At 36.8% G+C, this 18,122-nt stretch overlaps 1 protein-coding gene across 3 annotated transcripts in view; it reads left to right on the forward strand.

Annotated features, from left to right (window-relative positions):
• Window positions 1-18,122, forward strand: part of LOC136034742 (glutamyl-tRNA(Gln) amidotransferase subunit A, mitochondrial-like) — a 48,909-nt gene that overhangs the window by 20,379 nt on the left and 10,408 nt on the right. For all 3 annotated transcript variants that reach the window (XM_065716116.1, XM_065716115.1, XM_065716117.1), the window contains exons 3-7: window positions 825-1,008; window positions 7,201-7,389; window positions 8,126-8,301; window positions 10,486-10,574; window positions 17,495-17,611. In XM_065716116.1, coding sequence (XP_065572188.1) covers window positions 825-1,008; window positions 7,201-7,389; window positions 8,126-8,301; window positions 10,486-10,574; window positions 17,495-17,611 — 755 coding nt within the window. The remainder of the gene's footprint in view (window positions 1-824; window positions 1,009-7,200; window positions 7,390-8,125; window positions 8,302-10,485; window positions 10,575-17,494; window positions 17,612-18,122) is intronic.

The following is an 18,122-nucleotide window of genomic DNA, read 5'->3' on the forward strand; positions in this document are numbered from 1 at the left end:
ATTTTATTTATTTTTGAGAAGCATACCCTGTCAGATACCAAAATGTCACACATGACTTCATTATATAGTAAATACTGAGCTTTTATTTGCTTCCTCCCCTTCCTCTCAATTTCAGCGTTCTCTCGCAATTTTATAGTTCATTTCTGTTTAGTCTTTATTTAGTTCATTTCTGTGATATAGAAGAGTACAAAAAAATTTTTGAATCAAGGTTAAGATGGCCAAGACAGTTTTAAGAGAGTAAAATGAACAAGCTATCCAAACGTTGTGCTTTTTGGTGGGCCATATGGTGTCAAACGAAAACCATGACATCCCCAAATGCGGGGAAGGGGAATAAGGAAAAATTTTTGTAAGGAAGTAGGGACTAAATGAGAGGGAGCAGAGATTGAAACTTTGAATAAAATGGGGCTAGAGCATGTTTGTTAGTCCCAGACTGCTGTGTACTGTGAAGAGTTCTTAGTAGTAGAAGTGGCAGTACTAGTAAGAGACAAGCACAAACTAATATACCTGGCCTTCTTTCATTACATAAATTATCTTGATTATCAGAGTCCCTCAAAATATAGTCATTGTTATTAAATACCTCTAATAATCACATTTTCGCTTTACATCTTGGTTTGTATGATAACTATAAAGGGTTAAATTTAATTTTTAAGGGATGTTTCATGCTTGTGTAAAACAATACCAGACAAACTTACAGACAACACAGAAAATATGTGCATTTAACCAGTGTAATTAAAACAATTGAAGAGGATGCCGGATCAAGTGATGTTACATTGGAATTAAGAAAGTTGATTTTGTTGAACTCAGTTTCCCCTCTTTTTTTCTAGGTAATGAGAATAAGATAGTCGTTGCTGTCAAAGAAAATTTTTGTACAAAAGGACAGAGAACATCATGTGCCTCAAACATGCTGAAAGGCTTTAAGTCACCATATTCGGCTACAGTTGTTCAAAAGCTAATGGATAGTGGAGCAGTAATTATTGGCAGGACAAACTTGGATGAATTCGGAATGGGGTATGTGCACCGTCTTATAAATTCAAAAGTTTGATGATAAGTTAATGTAAGTTCATTGAATTGAAAATAGATCTTGTTCTTTTTCGTCTGTTCATTTAGCACTTGGGAATCAAAAGAAATAATTCGTGCAAAATATGTCGGATGCCAAAATCATTCAAATCCAAGAAGAGAGTGGACTAAGTGGACTTTGGGCTAAGTTTTGGAAATTTTAAACAAATTTGAGCCTGTTTTTCAAATGAAAGTAAAGAGCGACATGAAAACTCAGAACGAGCAGAAATTCTTCTGTGTATTAAGGGGTTTGCCTAGTGCACAACCTCCTGCTCTTTACGCTAAAGATTTATAGTACTCTACGAAATTTATTTAGGAGGGCAACAAACATAGTGATTGGTTAGTGTCACTTGCTTGTTTATTGGCTACTCACGAAGAACCAATTTTGTAATTCATAAGTAAGCGTGTTATCTATTAAAAACACCCATATCCGCAGTGGCGAGGTTGCTTTTGGGTCAAAACTTCAAATGCAATAAACACTTATCAAACTACAGCATCTTTTATTGCTTGAGTAACATTGTTTCCAGCGTTTTCTTTGTACTGTAACGAGTGAGGGGCAGAGGAGGGGCATCCCCTCTTATATACAGAATAAACTCTGTTTGTTTTCAGTTTCAATGTTACTCCATACTTTCAGTTGAGGAAATTTGTTTCTCTTTCACTTAATATCGTTTTTCAAGTCAGGCCGAGAAGTGCCCCGTCTCGTGGGAATTTTTACACGAAAATTCCCTTCGCATAAAAAATTCCTCCCGCGGAAGATATTATGGACATTGAAATGCCCTCTGTTAGGCATTTAACAGCAATAACATTTAGGTATCAGATCGAGTTGAAGCAGACGCGTCAGATATAACAATTTTTTGTACTCAGGAATGGATTATGTTCGACAAAGCAAGTATTTATAATTGTATAGTCTTTTGGCTCTTTAGTTTTAGAACTCTTAGTCTTTTAGCTTTAAATTGTATGTACGGACTAAGGAGCGAATCGGGCTAATGGCATAAAATTCAAAAAAGTATTTTTTTTTAGCATACATGCATAAAAAATGCAATTTTTCTGGTGTTTCTAAATATGTAAAATTATTCAAGTTTAAAGTTACCCGTTAGGCAATTAGCCAGATTTTAGAAAATTGAAAAAAAAAAAAAACCTTAAGGACCTTAACACCCCAGAAGGGCCTATATTTACAATAATATTTTGCATTCTTCTCCACGGAATAAAGGGGTCCTTGGGAAATGTTTAATAGACAGATGCAAACGTAAAGAAGAATTGGTTTGGTATTGGTATTGGCTTTACTTGTGCTTTGCTCATCCTTTATAACGTAAGTTGAATATGTTCCATACTTTTTCTTAATTAAATTTTAAAAAAATAAGTTTTTTAACTGGAAGTAAGGAGCAACGTTAAGACTTGAAAATAACAGAAATAATTACGTGTATGAAGGGATTGCCCCCTCCGCGACCCCTCGCTCTTTATGCTAGCGTTTTTAGTACTTTTAAACAAGCTTCCTATTGTTCTACTTAAACGGTCTTTGTGTTTCAGGATTCGTTCTTAAAGAATTGAAATAAAATTCAGAGTAAAGAGCGAGGAGTTGAAGAGGAGGCAATCCCCTTCACCACGTAATAATTTCTCTTCGTTTTAAGTTTTAATGTTGCTTCTTACTTTCTGTTGAAAAAAAACTTTTTTAAAATTTAATCTCTGGTCGTTTTTAAGTAATGCCAGGAAATTAGGCCCCACCTCCAAGGAGGAATCCTCCTCCCCACGGAAGTATCCTCTAGAAAATTCAATCCTGGTGAAAATTTACCCCGGACAGTTACCCTTAATAACTCCACACGTAAAATTGAGACGGAAAAGAGAAAGCAAGACATTTAAAAAGAATTTTGTATATGAATTCTGGCAAACTCTCCCGGTGTATGATTTCCCGTGAAAAGTTCACCCCCTGGAAAGCTCCCTCCTCATAGAAAATTCACCCGTGGAAAAAACCCCTGAAAAAATTCGCCTCCCCCCACCCGAAAATGCATACATACTTACTATAACGAATTCGTTACAATAACAAATACTATGTGTAAAAAATTGGTAAATGTTATGACTTAAAGACCTTTCCCCTGGGGTTGATTGGGGTCATGTTATATCCAAAGACATTGTTATTGGGCCTTTCAACCATGATGAGCAAAATGACAATCTCAAAATTTTGACCGGACGACTTTGGGAAAAAAGTGGCGAGGGCCAGGCTGCCCACCAATCTTTTTGATCACTTAAAGAGGGCACTAGAATTTTTAATTACCGTTTGAATGAGTACTCTCACGATATTCTAGGACTAGTGGGTCTATACAATCACCCCTGGGGAAAACAAACAAACAAATAAACACGCATCCGTGATCTTTCTTCTGGCAACGAAATACAAAATTCCACATTTTTCAAGATACTAGCTTAAAACCACTACAACAGTGGTTTCTGATACGCTGAATCTGACGGTGTGATTTTCATTTAGATTCTAATACTTTTACAGGGTGTTTCCTCCTTTTTTCGAAAATCAGGTAAATTTTCTAAGGCTCGTAGCCCTTAATCGGCAAGAATAAACTTACTGAAACTCACATATTTAAAATCAATATAATAAGCTGATTCTTTTGATATATCTATTTGTATCAAAATTTTGTTTTTTAGAATTTCGGTTACTACTGAGCCGGGTCGTTCTTTACTTACACTTCGTTACTATGAACTGTTTGGTTTTTAAAAAGTTAAATCCTAATAAAGTTCTCAAACCCTTAAATTCTGTAATAATATTTTTTGTGTAATTTTTAAAAAAAGAATATAATGTTCAAGTTCAAAGAACATTAGTTATCATCATGGACGTCCACGGGGGGAGTGGGCAAGGAAGAGTCTCTTCCTCCTGGAAATCGGGGGCTATAACTAAATTGTGTGGAACGCAAAGGAAGGAGAGTCAGAATATTGTTTAATGATACTGAACTCTTGAAGTTCCTACCTTATTTTGATAAGTAGGCTACTGTTTTTGCGTTGTTTTGTAATTCCTTTCTTTTTTATTTTCGTATACTTTAATTTTACTTAGCATACTTTTTCATCACCTTTGAAAAAAATTCGATGCTTTGCTACTGGTCAAAAACCAGACAAAGATAGTTGAAACGTTGACCCTTTTTTTGCGTTAGCAAAAGACCATAGAAAAAGTGTAATCAAGTTAAAAAAATCTTTTTTTTTCAACTAAATGTAAAGGACAAATTTAAAACATAAACCGAACGGAAATTATTATGTATATAAAGGTTGTTGCTCCTACTCAACTCCTCGCTCGTAAAGCTAAAGTTTCTTAGTGCTTTAAAAAAGCTTCTTTTTTCCAATTCAATGGCCCTTGTGTCTTAGCAAATTCTCTTGAAGAAATTCGGGCCAAAAGTCAAACTTTGCAATAGAGAGCGAGGAGTTGATGATGGTCAGTCCTCGTCATATAAGGCATAATTCTCGTTCATTTCAAGTTCCAAAGTTGCTCCTTCCTTTCAGTGAAAAAAACTTGCTTTTATTTATTTTGATTTTTGATCGTTTTCAAATCGTGCCTAGGCCTAAACATTATATGACATGAGTTACCGGCCTCTTAAACGCCCATGCACTTAAGCCTCTTTGTTAATTTGTTTATATTGATAATCGTAGACTGTTTGCACCCCCCCCCCCCCCCCGCTTTCAAGTTTTTCTACCTAGGAATTAAAATGTTGCATTGCCATTAAAATTATTGACTAAATTTGAATATATCGTCAAACTTTGCGATGAACAGTTGTTTTGTTGAAAAAGTCCTTAGTAATATTTTTACTGCAGAATTTTGGGTGGACGAAAAGGAATATTATTGCTCATTGGATTAGAAATTCTGTGTGATTCCTGATTTTCTATTTAGCTGATGTCATTACAACCTCTACAATAGGATTCTCTGATGTTTATATACGTTATATACGTATGCTTAAAAACAATGAAATCTTGTAGCCAATATAAATACAAAAACAGAATTATTGCCATATTGTTCAGGTTGTGCAAAGAATTCCCTTCCCTTCCCCCCCATGTAACCTTTCTCCTGAAAAATTCCCCCGAAAACTTTCCTCCTCGTGAAAAATTATCCACCCCCCTTGCCGCAAAAAAATTACCCCGAAAAATTCCCGAAGGCTATATTCCACAATAACAAATGCTGTGTATAAAGGAGGCTGCCCCTTACTCAACCCTCGCTTTTTGTTGCTAAAGTGTTAAAGCTAGTTAAAAATACTTCTCATTCAAAATAAATGGTCCTTGTGTTTGAGTAGTCTAACAGGTCGTGGTAAAGAACTGTAGTAAGGAGCGACCCGGCTCAGTAGTGAACGAAACTCTAAAAAATCAGAATTTTGATACTAATAAATACATCAAAAGAATCAGATTCTATGCTGATTTTAAAAATATAAATTTTATCGAATTTAATCTTAACAATCAACAGTTACGAGCCTGAGAAAATGTTTAATATTTTGGAAAATAGTGGAGACACCCCCTAAGAGTCATAGAATTTTAACGAAAATCGCACAGTCGCATTCAGCGTATCAGAGAACCCCATTGTAGAAGTTTCATTTTTGATACTAGGTCACCAATTAAAAGATTCAGAATTTACCTACTAGCTAAGTGTGTTCCATGCAAAAGTGTTTTTCTATTAATATTTTGATGCCCAGTCACAAATTAAAAGATTTTTAATTTACCAAGTAGCTGAGTTTGTTGCAGTCAAAAGTGCTTGTATCATCTGTCGTATCATCGCTTTTGAGTTTTTGGTAGTCAAAAATGCTTTTATTGATTTTATTTTTGGAAATCTGTCAGCAACTACAACACTCGGTATTTATCAACTCCATCAGTTTATTGTAGTCGGAAGTGCTTTTATTAGATTTTGATGCTCAGTCAGCAACTAAGACAGTCGGAACTTACCTACTAGCTGAGTTTGTTCCATGCAAAAGTGTTTTTCTATTCATGTTTTGATACCCAATCCCCAATTAAAAGACTTTTAATATACCAAGCAGCTGAGTTTGTTGTAGTCAAAAGGGTTTTTTATTATTTGTTTTGTGCTCAGTTAGCAACTAAAACAATCGGAATTTATCAACTCCTGAGTTTATTGTAGTCAAAAGTGTTTTTTTTACTAAATTTTCGATACTCAATCAGCAACTAAGACACACAGAATTTACTTATTAGCTGAGTTTGTTATATGTAAAAGTGCTTTCTATTAATTTTTTTATGCTCAGTCACCAATTAAGGCTTTATTGTATCATTTCCTCATAGGACTATCGTATCATTGCTTAAAATACATATGACTTTATTCATTTTGACTTTATGCATATCCCCAATACTGAGCTGTACTTTTCAGAAGGCTTTATTGCATCGTTTCCTCATAGGGGTGTCGTATCATCGCTTAAAATAAATACAACTTTATTAATTTTGACTTTATACATACCCCAATACTAAGCAACACTTTTCAAAGGGCTTTATTGCATCATTTCCCCATAGGACTGTCGAATAACCGCTTAAATATATACGACTTCATCAATGTTGACTTTATGGATGCCTCAATAGCATACTAAACAATACTTTTAAAAATTCTAAGTCCCATAAAATTCCGCCCCAAAAAGTCCCCAAAACAATTTCCAAGTTCAAAAAACAATTAAGCACAAAAAGGGGGCAAAAAGTTGGGGGAGAGATATTAGGGGCTTATCGAAGGCGGGTCATAGATGACCAAAAGTTTCCCTTTAAAAAAATGACATAGCAATTGGTTTATTGGGGAACATAACTTTGCCGGTTTACTCTACCCAAGTGCATGGTAAGACCAGTTTCATTCAATCCAAATAAAAACGTATTCATAGAATTTAATCATCAAAACTCATATTTCAACTTTCCTTGGTAATCACGTTCAGACAGGTGTTTGAAAATGAGGTGCCTGCTGGATTATGCTAATGAATTATCTCTTGTAGTATGATTATGGAAATATGTCAATGACCCAACTGCGGAAATAAGAATGTGCCCTCTGTGTCTATTGATGATATACTACTCACATACACTACACAAAGAAAAGGTTCCACTATAGACAAAGAAAAGCCCTAGCTTTTTAAATATTTTCTTTTTTTAGTTTTTTCCTGTGTTTACCGACTCAAATATTCTCCTTTTCAGGTCTGGAACCATTGATAGTATTTTTGGACCTACAAAAAACATATGGAGATCAGGTTTAAAGTATCGTCTTAGAGGTAAACACAAAGATTACTCTCATCATATTGTAGACGGTTTTGAAAACGATTGGTTTATAGCTGGAGGTAGTTCTGGTGGAAGTGCAGTTGCTGTTGCTAGTGGGACTTGTTTTGGGTAAGTTAGTAGCTCGGTTGTTCGCTTATTCTGTGTTTTTTTTTGTCTTTTATTACGTTCAAGATTATAGCGTACTTGATTGGTATTGTCCTAGGAATGCTGTACCACATTCAAACGTTATATCTTGATTGTCTTCTCTTAAATAAAAACTGTTTTGTTTTGGTTCATATATTCTTAGACAAAATCAGTAATGATCTTTAGAGTATGTTCGAAATTATAGAGTACTGAAATTTGTAGCACAAGTAGCTGGATGGTTATGGACAAGTTGAACAAGTAGCTGGTTTGTTAGGTTTTCCTGCATGTGCTTCTTTACAATGAAAATCTCATCCGTTAATTTAGAGTAAGAGTTTTTATGAAGGATGGTTATCAGTGTTTGTTTGGAGGAAATATCTTTAATAATCCTTTATTTTCATGTTTGACTTGTTTAAGCTTGCTGTAATATTTCCTTTATCTATCCATGTTTTGATTTTAATAAGAGAGGCTTTAGTTTTAAGTGGAAGGGGGAATTAAAACGAATCTGTGAGCGAGAAAGTCAGATAAGAAGAAAGAGAAGATTTTCTCTTTCCAGGTTTTTTTCAGCTTAGACAAAGTTTACGTTTCAAAGTGGAAATATTTTAACAATTACTATTTAAGATAATCCTTTAGAAGTAAAAAACTTGACGAGCTATTGCAGAGTTCTGTGAATTTTATTTTTTTAATGAGGCAAATTAATTCCTTCTTTTTCTTTTTATTTTAGTGCCCTTGGCTCGGATACTGGTGGATCTGCTAGAAATCCTGCGGCATACTGTGGTGTTGTTGGCTTAAAGCCGACTTATGGGCTATTGTCTAGACATGGATTAATCCCGCTGGTGAATTCTATGGATGCACCTAGCATTCTCACAAGAAATGTTGATGATAATGTTACCATGCTCAGTGAGTAAAATCAATTTTATAATAGTAATTATAGTTATTATAGCAATTATAGTAAACATTAATTTTTTTATCTCATGTTTACGTGAATTGCTATTAATTAGCCTCATCAAAACGTATGTCACGAAAAATTGAAATAAACTTAAACATAAAAAGTCAATAAGATTTTAGTTGGAACAGTCGATGCCGACTAATACCTAGTAGACAGTATCTAGTCATGCCTAGTGGCGTCAACTCGAGGGGGCTAGGTAAGTCTGTCCCCCTAGTTTTTTACCGCTCCCCCTCCCAAATTTTGGAAAACATTTTTTTTTTCATTTTCAATGGAAAGATTGAAAAAATAAGAAACTTACCCCCCTAGATGTTGAAAAATAAATTTCCCACCCTTCCAAATTTCTGTAAATTGATGCTGCAGGTCATATGGTCAAATCCCCTCGGTTCGAAGGGTCAACCCTTTGGGGTTTTAAATTTAAAATATGAAAAGAAACATTTAGGCCACAGTTGCTGGTTGAATTATGAACCCCCGCTCCACTCCTCGTTTAAGCATGATACCTAGTGGTCTCTTTACATGGCAAAAAGATCTCTTCATGGTTTTATAGTCGAATCTGTAAGTGAATTAGTTATATACGTTTATTGGTAAAAAAAAGTGTACGATCAAAGGTGACAAAAGACAAAAGATTTTACTAGGATGAAAAATAAAATCGAGTATTTAAAAATTGTATGAATAATTTTTTTAGTCCTATTTAAGTCCTATTCGATTTTACTAGAATGAAAAATAAAATTAATTACTCAAAAGTTGTATGAATAATTCTTTAAGTCCTATTTGAGGCCTATTTAAGTCCTATTTGATTTTACTAGGATGAAAATAATAAGAAATTATTTTAGGATGTTCATTTCTTAGTTTTAGCCCCGTGTAGCCAGTGACCTCAGAATTCTTAAATGCTAGAAGTAGCTGGGGTCCCAGACCCTACTATCCATGGCTCTACCGTGGCACTTCCAGCTATATAAACCAATATATCTTAGCATGATCCACGTGCCATCCTTACTACAAAAATTTAGCTGTGAACCTTTTTTTAAGATGGTCTAGCTGCATAACTTGGGATCTAATTAATGTAATTTTTTAAAAGTAAGATATATTGCATTAGATGACTGAGAAGTTTTTTTGTCCCTTCTTTGTATTAATCCCTACATTTCGAGATCATTTTTATAAATGTGCATTAATATGAAATGCTTCAATACCAAATTTGAAATCGCAAAGCAGTTTAATAGATTTGATCTTGAACAGCCTATATTATGGCTGTTGTTGTGCACACCACTTATCACGGAAAAATGAAGTCGTTCTATAGCCAATAAAAAAAGAACAAATAAAGGATAACGACATTCCAGAGCCAGAGATGGCGCACAGGACGTCGATATTTTAATTTCGACGTTTTAGTTGCTGGGTCTTTTTCGCAGGGGATGTAGTAAGCCTGTTTCTCAACCTTGCAGCAACGAGGAGTAGAATCCTGGGCCCCATATTGTCAAACAAAGCATCAATTCACTGTGCTATCACAGGATAAACAATAAGAAATGGTTTAAACAGATTTCTCAGTTCGAATATTAATATAGAATTCTACTTTTTGCTAGCTATTATTTCAAATAAGCTGTGCCTGAATTCAGTCAATTTTGTCAAGGAAAAATGACCAAGCAACATCTTTGTGTGAACAATAAGGAGCTTATCTGCTTAATAGCGAAGTTTGTCATCCTTAAAATGTTTATGAAATTAGACTCTTTTGAATACCTGTCTGAAACAAGATAACAATCGTCGTTTTTACTAGTACATGGATATATTTTAGCTCAGTTTGGTCGACTTTGGAAAGGAAATCCTCAATTTCATTCCAAAACAGAACCGAAGGAAGTACTTGTCTATATGGAGACTTGTTTTCGTTGGATGGTGTTAAATCTGGCTACCTGAGTGAAATCTAGTCCTTATCTGATCTAGGTATAAACGCAGAAATAAACAATGATGAAACTTTTCTTTGCAACCAGAATGCAAAAAATGAAAAACGCCTTGAGGTGGACCCAAAAAGCTATCTTCTGGTTAATTTCAAGTATAATGAGTGTGCAGCGATTTTGATTAGAGATAGGATTTGCAACTAACAGTGCATCCTGACATTACTTATGTTTTTCATATAAATTACGTTTTTGCAGATATTATGGCTGGCCCAGATATCCGAGACTCGACTACGGTTAAAGACTACAAGAAGGAAGTTAAGTTGCCGGACCAACCTTCTGTAAAGGTAAATCATAGAATCATGTAGAAGATAATAAATCGTGTATTTCGTTACTAATATGCAACGCCATCTAGTTCAAAGCTAACTATGATAAATCAATTTTTTGATGGAAAGGGATGAATTATTGTTTCTTAGCTTATTTGCCCAAAATCAAAGCACATTATGTACCCGGGAAATGGATACAATGAATTCAGGAGTCCCATCAAGGCCGCAGAGCCAACTACTTAGTTAGTTGTTAGTATCTGTGTTTGGAACTGGTCCAAGACAGTGAGATCTTGGGTCAATTTTCGAACCCCTAAAAACTATCCCACGCCGAAAAAATAGTGGTTTTATTAGCCCAGACAAGGATCCTTAAAAGTTTCAAGCCAAGTGAAAAATTTTTTCGGCCCTTCTTTGCGTCGCAGTTTCGAATGGGTATTGTGCCCAAAGTTAAAATGTTTTTGTGCATTAAGGCCGACTTAGCGAGGGGCTTTTTGTTTTAAGTTCAAGCTGTTCGAAGAAAATGGTATTGGTTGACATTTTTTGGGTCTGATTTTAAAGCAAACCAATATTGTCTTATCATTTTTTGTTTGCGAAATTTAGTACCTATTTTGCAAAACCCATGGACTTCGGTTTCGTGATAACCCCATGGACTTTCGGATATAATTATGAAGCACATTGAAAAAGGAATTCCTGGCCCGAATTTTGATGGTCTTTGCCATCAAACTTGGTTTCATTTTTGTGCATAAAAGTTTTCTTGACCCACGAACTTCTAAGTGAAAGTTCCACGCCTTTCAGAGAATTGATTTTACTCTCTCTTTATCTTTATTTGAGAATCAGTATGTTTGTATCTCTTTTTTTTGTTCATTGAGGTCCTCGTGATTCAGGACTTGAGAATAGAAATTTTGAGCTGACCAGAGAAAGATTTAGGCCCTTTTTAGGTCCATCTTTTTGCGAGCTGTGCTCTATTTTTATGGCACTTGGTATTAACCAAGTGACATATAGCAATCGCAAATTCTGTGGGTCTGTCGGTCCCGGTTTTGCTACTTTAGGCACTTCCAGGTAAGCTAGGACGATGAAATTTGGCAGGCGTATGAGGGACCGGGCCAGATTAAATCCGAAATGGTTTTCTCGATTTGACCATCTGGGGGGGGGGGGGGGGGCTCGTTAATTCGGAAAAAATAGAAAAATTGAAGTATTTCTAACTTAAGAGCGGTTGATCAGATCTTAATGAAATTTGATGTTTGGAAGGATATCGTGTCTCAGAGCTGTTATTTTAAATCCCGACCGGATCTGGTGACATTGGGAGGGAGTTGGTAGGGGGAAACCTAAAATCTTGGAAAACGCTTAGAGTGGAGGGATCGGGATGAAACTTGGTGGGAAAAATAAGCACAAGTCCTAGATACATGATTGACATAACCGAAACGGATCCGCTCTCTTTGGGGTAGTTGGGGGGAGGGGGTTAATTCTGAAAAATTAGAAAAAATGAGGTATTTTCAACCTACGAACGGGTGATCGGATCTCAATGAAATTTGATATTTAGAAGGATATCGTGTCTCAAAGCTCTTATTTTAATTCCCAACCGAATCTGGTGACATTGGGGGGAGTTTATGGTGGGGGAACCTAAAATCATGGAAACGCTTATATTGGAGGGATCGGGATGAAACTTGGTGGGAAAAATAAGCAGAAGTCTTAGATATGTGATTTACATAATTGGAACGAATCTGCTCTATTGGGGGGGGGGAGTTAATGCTGAAAAATTAGAAAAAATCATGAAACTTCATATTTAGAAGGACCTCGTGACTCCGGTTTTAAATCTTAACCGGATCCAGCGTAATTGGGGGGGGGGGGGTAGTTGAGGGGAACCGTAAATCTTAGAAAATACTTAAAGCGGTGAGACCAGGAGGAAACTGGATGGGAAGAATAAAAACCGGTCTAAGACACTTGACTGGCATAATCGGACCGGATCTGCTCTCTTTGGTGGAGTTGGGGGGGGGGGGGTAATTTTGAAAATTGGGGTATTTGTAACTTACGAAAGGGTGGCCAGATCTTAAGGAAATTTAATATTTAGAAGGGTCTTGAGCTTTAAAGCTCTAATTTTAAATTCCGACCAGATCCTGCGACATTAGGGGGAGTTGGAGGGGGAAACCGGAATTCTTGGAAAACATGAAAATTGGGGTATTTTTATTTTACGAATAGGTGATCGGATCTTAGTGAAATTTGATATTTAGAAGGAATTCATGTCTCAGAGCTCTTATTTCAAATCCCGACCAGATCTTTTGACATTGGGGGGAGTTGGAGGGGGAAATCTTGGAAAACACTTGGAGTGGAGGAATCGGGATGAAGCTTGGTGGATAGAATAAGCAAATGTCCTTGATACGTGATTGACGGAATTGTACTGGAATCGCTCTCTTTGTGATTTCGCTCAGTGATTTGGCGAGTTTGGTGGTTCTGGACGTGCTAGGACGATGAAAATTGGTAGGCGTGTCAGGGAGCTGCAAAATTTGACTTGATAAAGTCGTTTTACTAGATTCGACCATCTGGGGGCTAAAGGGAGAGGAAAATTCGAAAAAATGTGTTATTTATAACATACGAGTGGGTGATCGGATCTTAATGAATTTTGATATATAGAAGGACATCGTGACTCAGAGCTCTTGTTTTAAATCCTGACCGGCATTAAGCCTCTTATTTTCCTTTTAAATCAATCTATTTTGATTCATAGAATTTTGCTAGAGCTCATACCATATGATCTCTTGGCTCTTAGCTCTTCTTGCCTTGTCACAAGTGCCATATGAGCTCTTAGCTCTTGTTATGGCACTTGGTATTAACCAAGTGACATATAGCAATCGCAAATTCTGTTGATCTGTCTGTCGTTCCCGGTTTTGCTACTTTAGGCACTTCCAGGTAAGCTAGGACGATGAAATTTGGCAGGCGTATGAGGGACCGGACAAGATTAAATTAGAAATAGTCTTTTTCTCGAATTTACCATCTGGGGAGGAGTGGGGGGCCAGTTAATTCGGAAAAAATAGAAAAAATGAAATATTTTTAAGTTACAAACTGTTGATCAGATCTTAATGAAATTCGATTTAGGAAGGATATCGTGTCTCAGAGCTGTTATTTTAAATTTCGACAGGATCTGTCGACATTGGGGGGAGCTGGGAGGGGGAAACCTAAAATCTTGGAAAACACTTAGAGTGGAGGGATCAGGATGGAACTTGGTGGGAAAAATAAGCACAAGTCCTAGATACATGATGCGTGATTTACGAACGGGTGGTCGGATCTAAATGAAATTTATATTTAGAAAGATATCGTGTCTCAAAGCTCTTATTTTAAATCACGACCGGATCTGGTGACATTGGGGGAGTTTGGGGTGGGGGAACCTAAAATCATGGAAGACACCTAGATTGGAGGGATCGGGATGAAACTTGGTAGGAAAAACAAGCAGAAGTCTTTGATTTACATAATTGGAACGTATCCGCTCTATTGGGGGGGGGGGGGTAATTCTGAAAAATTAGAAAAAATTACGTATTTTTAACTTACCAAGGAGTGATTGGATCTTCATGAAACTTCATATTTAGAAGGACCTCATAACTCAGATCTCTTATTTTAAATCTCAATCGGATACAGTGCCATTGGGGGGGCAGTTGGGGGGGGGGGGACCGGAAATCTTAGAAATTACTTAAAGGGAGAGATCATGATGAAACTGGATGGGAAGAATAAAAACCTGTCTAAGATACGTGACTAACATAACCGGACCGGATCTGCTCTCTTTGGTGGAGTTGGGGGGGGGGAGTAATTTGGAAAAATGAGGTATTTGTAACTTACGAAAGGGTGACCTAATCTTAAGGGAATTTGATATTTAGAAGGATCTTGTGCTTTAAAGCTCTAATTATAACCTCCTACTAGATCCTGTGACATTGGGGGGAGTTGAAGGGGAAACTGGAATTCTTGGAAAAAATTGAAAATCGGGGTATTTTTATCTTACGAATAGGTTATCGGATCTTAATGAAATTTGATATTTAGAAGGAATTCATGTCTCAGAGCTCTTATTTCAAATCCCGACCAGATCTTTTTACATTGGGAGAAGTTGGAGGGGGAAATCTCGGAAAACACTTGAAGTGGAGGAATCGGGATGAAGCTTGGTGGATAGAATAAGCAAATGTCCTTGATATATGATTGACGTAACTGTACCGGATTCTCTCTTTGGGGAGTTGGGGGGAAGGGCTCAGTGATTTGGCGAGTTTGGCGCTTCTAGACGAGCTAGGACGATGAAAATTGGTAGGCATGTCAGGGAGCTGCACAAATTGACTTGATAAAGTCGTTTTTCCGGATTCGACCATCTGGGGGGCTAAAGGGAGTGGAATAATTAGAAAAAAATAGGTATTTATAACTTAAGAGTGGGTGATCGGATCTTAATGAATTATGATATTTTGAAGGACTTCGTGACTCAGAGCTCTTATTTTAAATTCCGACTGGCATTAAGTCGAACCTTAAAACGTACAGGAATTAGGAGAGGCAGTTGGGGGGCTGCCGCCCCCCAAACCCCCCGCCTTTAAAGACTCTTTTGTACAGGTTTTTTGTTGTGGGGGGCTGCCGCCCCCCTAACCCCCCGCTCTTGGCTTCGGAAAGGCCCTCTTTTAATTAACAAAAATTCCGTTTGGAATTGTCTTCTGAAATACTTTGATAAAAAATGAATTGTTATTAGCCCTAATAAGGGGCCAGTCTTGACCGTGTTTTTGGTATTTTCGCTTCAAGTTTGGCTAGTTTATGCCATGATACCAATTTTGACTAAAAAATCCCCCGCTTTTAAAGACTCTTTTGTACAGGTTTTTTGTTGTGGGGGCCTCCCGCCCCCCTAACCCCCCGCTCTTGGCTTCGGAAAGGCCCTCTTTTAATTAACAAAAAATTGAAATGAATGAATAATGGAATAACTTCGAAAAATGTTAAACACAAGAGGACAGGAGAACCATTGCGCCGAATCTAGTAATTAGCAACAATGAAGTTGACCACTCCATTTACATTTTAACATAATTATTGAAAGTATTTCCCAGACACAGAGCACACAAGCTAAGAGCTGGGGGTTTGTTGGTGTACAACAAAAAACCTGTACAAAAGAGTCTTTAAAAGCGGGGGGTTTGGGGGGCGGCAACTGCCCCCTAACAAAAATGAATTGTTATTAGCCCTAATAAGGGGCCAGTCTTGACCGTGTTTTTGGTATTTTCGCTTCAAGTTTGGCTAGTTTATGCCATGATACCAATTTTGACTAAAAAACCCCCCGCTTTTAAAGACTCTTTTGTACAGGTTTTTTGTTGTGGGGGGCTCCCGCCCCCCTAACCCCCCGCTCTTGGCTTCGGAAAGGCCCTCTTTTAATTAACAAAAAATTGAAATGAATGAATAATGGAATAACTTCGAAAAATGTTAAACACAAGAGGACAGGAGAACCATTGCGCCGAATCTAGTAATTAGTAACAATGAAGTTGACCACTCCATTTACATTTTAACATAATTATTGAAACAGTTTCCCAGACACAGAGCACACAAGCTAAGAGCTGGGGGTTTGTTGGTGTACAACAAAAAACCTGTACAAAAGAGTCTTTAAAAGCGGGGGGTTTGGGGGGCGGCAACTGCCCCCCAACTGCCTCTCCTAATTCCTGTACGTTTTAAGGTTCGACTTCGGGACGCAGCCTCTTTAACTCTTTAAGAAAACGAAGTTTTTTTCATATTATATTTAGAAGGGCATCGTGAATCAGAGCTCTCATTTTAATTCCTCACCGGCATTAAGCCTCTGATTTTCCTATTAAATCATTCTATTGATTCTTAGAATTGTGTTAGAGCTTATACCATATGAGCTCTTGGCTCTTAGCTCTTCTTGTCTCGTCACAAGTGCCATATGAGCTCTTAGCTCTTGTTGATTACATGTAAGGTCTAATCCCTTGGCCCAGGGACTTAAGTCTGTAAGTTCCAAACCGATCTGGGACGGCAAGCTTTTTGCATTATATTTATGTCCCCTAATGCGCCAATCCTCTCTCCCGTCAAAATATTCGATCCTTTTGACGCAGGGGACGATCCCTGAAAGTTTAGGAGAACTATTCTGATTGTGAAAAAGGGTATTAAAAGGGGGAGATTCCCCCTAAAAGCACTTTTGACCCGTAAAAAGGGCATTAGGGTTTTCAGTTTCTAATCTAGTGAGCTATTTCTATAAGTATATCCTCTATTTCTACATCCACTCTTTCATATGAAGTTGTTGGGGGGGGGGAATAAAAATAATATGTTGTGGACACATTCTGATTTACCCCCAAAAATCATTCTAAAGTATTGAGAGCAGTGAAATATGCTGCACATGACTTAGTAAAAATGAATTCTGATGCCCACCCCTATGTCTGCGCCAGAATTGGTTTGAAGCATCGCTTTTAGACTGGAAGGGTTGTTGTGTAATTTAAACGTAACAGAATCAGGGCATTGTACCCAATAGTACAATGAATTATGAATTATTTGGTTGATTTTTCCTCTTGAGGATATATTTCAGTGTGAACCTGGGCTCTAATGGATATTTGAAACATAAGCAGTATTTTCTCCTCCGTTTGGAATTGTCTTCTGAAATACTTTGATAAAAAATGAATTGTTATTAGCCCTAATAAGGGGCCAGTCTTGACCGTGTTTTTGGTATTTTCGCTTCAAGTTTGGCTAGTTTATGCCATGATACCAATTTTGACTAAAAAACACGGAAATGAAATTTTCAGTAAAGTGCCAGAATGAAAGAATATCTGATAAATCATAAACGCTTTTATAGGGACTTTTTTTCCTAGGGACACCCAATAGTACAATGAATTACATAATCATTGTGATTAATAAGTACTTGCCATAACCGACTTTGGAAGATCGAATCCTTTTTCTGACTAGTTAGGATTTTTCTACTTTTTAACGGCTTTTCTACTCATATTTTTTAGGGTATGCGCGTCGGGATTCCCAAGGAATTTCACTGTCAAGGAATGTCCATGGAGGTTGTTGAGGCATGGACAGACGTTGCTGATATGCTAGCGGATGCGGGTGCCATAGTTGAACAGGTATGTTCTTTGTCTTCTTTTTATGGTGTGCGTAATATAAGCTTAAGTACTGTATTGATAATTCAATTACTCAATCGATTCAGTTCGTTGCAAAATTGCCTCAGATTCCAACTAATTATCTATTGTTCGCGTTTTTTGTAAAATGAAAGGAAAAACTTGAAAGCAAAGCCTAAATGATTTGATTAAATAGAGGGTGTTTATTATTTCTCCTGAATCCTCTAAACCAACTTTGTCTTGAATTTAAGGAATTTTGAATTTCAAAACAGTTTGTGATTAGGATTCATGATTTTATAAATAATATATTACAAAGTTACTCAACTTATTGTATTTCATATATTAACTAGATGAAAAGTTGAAATTTCGTAGAACCATAAGACAACCTCTGCTGGGGTGAGGGGGTATTTGGAACCATGGTCATCAGGTTATGATAATAGACTACTCCACCGAATTTTGAGTTGTCAGTTGTTTCAAGAGAAATCATGAATTCTTTGCGAAATGGAGCTACAAAATA

Source organism: Artemia franciscana, chromosome 13, assembly GCF_032884065.1.
Source record: "Artemia franciscana chromosome 13, ASM3288406v1, whole genome shotgun sequence".
In the NCBI taxonomy this organism is placed as follows: Eukaryota; Metazoa; Arthropoda; class Branchiopoda; order Anostraca; family Artemiidae; genus Artemia; species Artemia franciscana.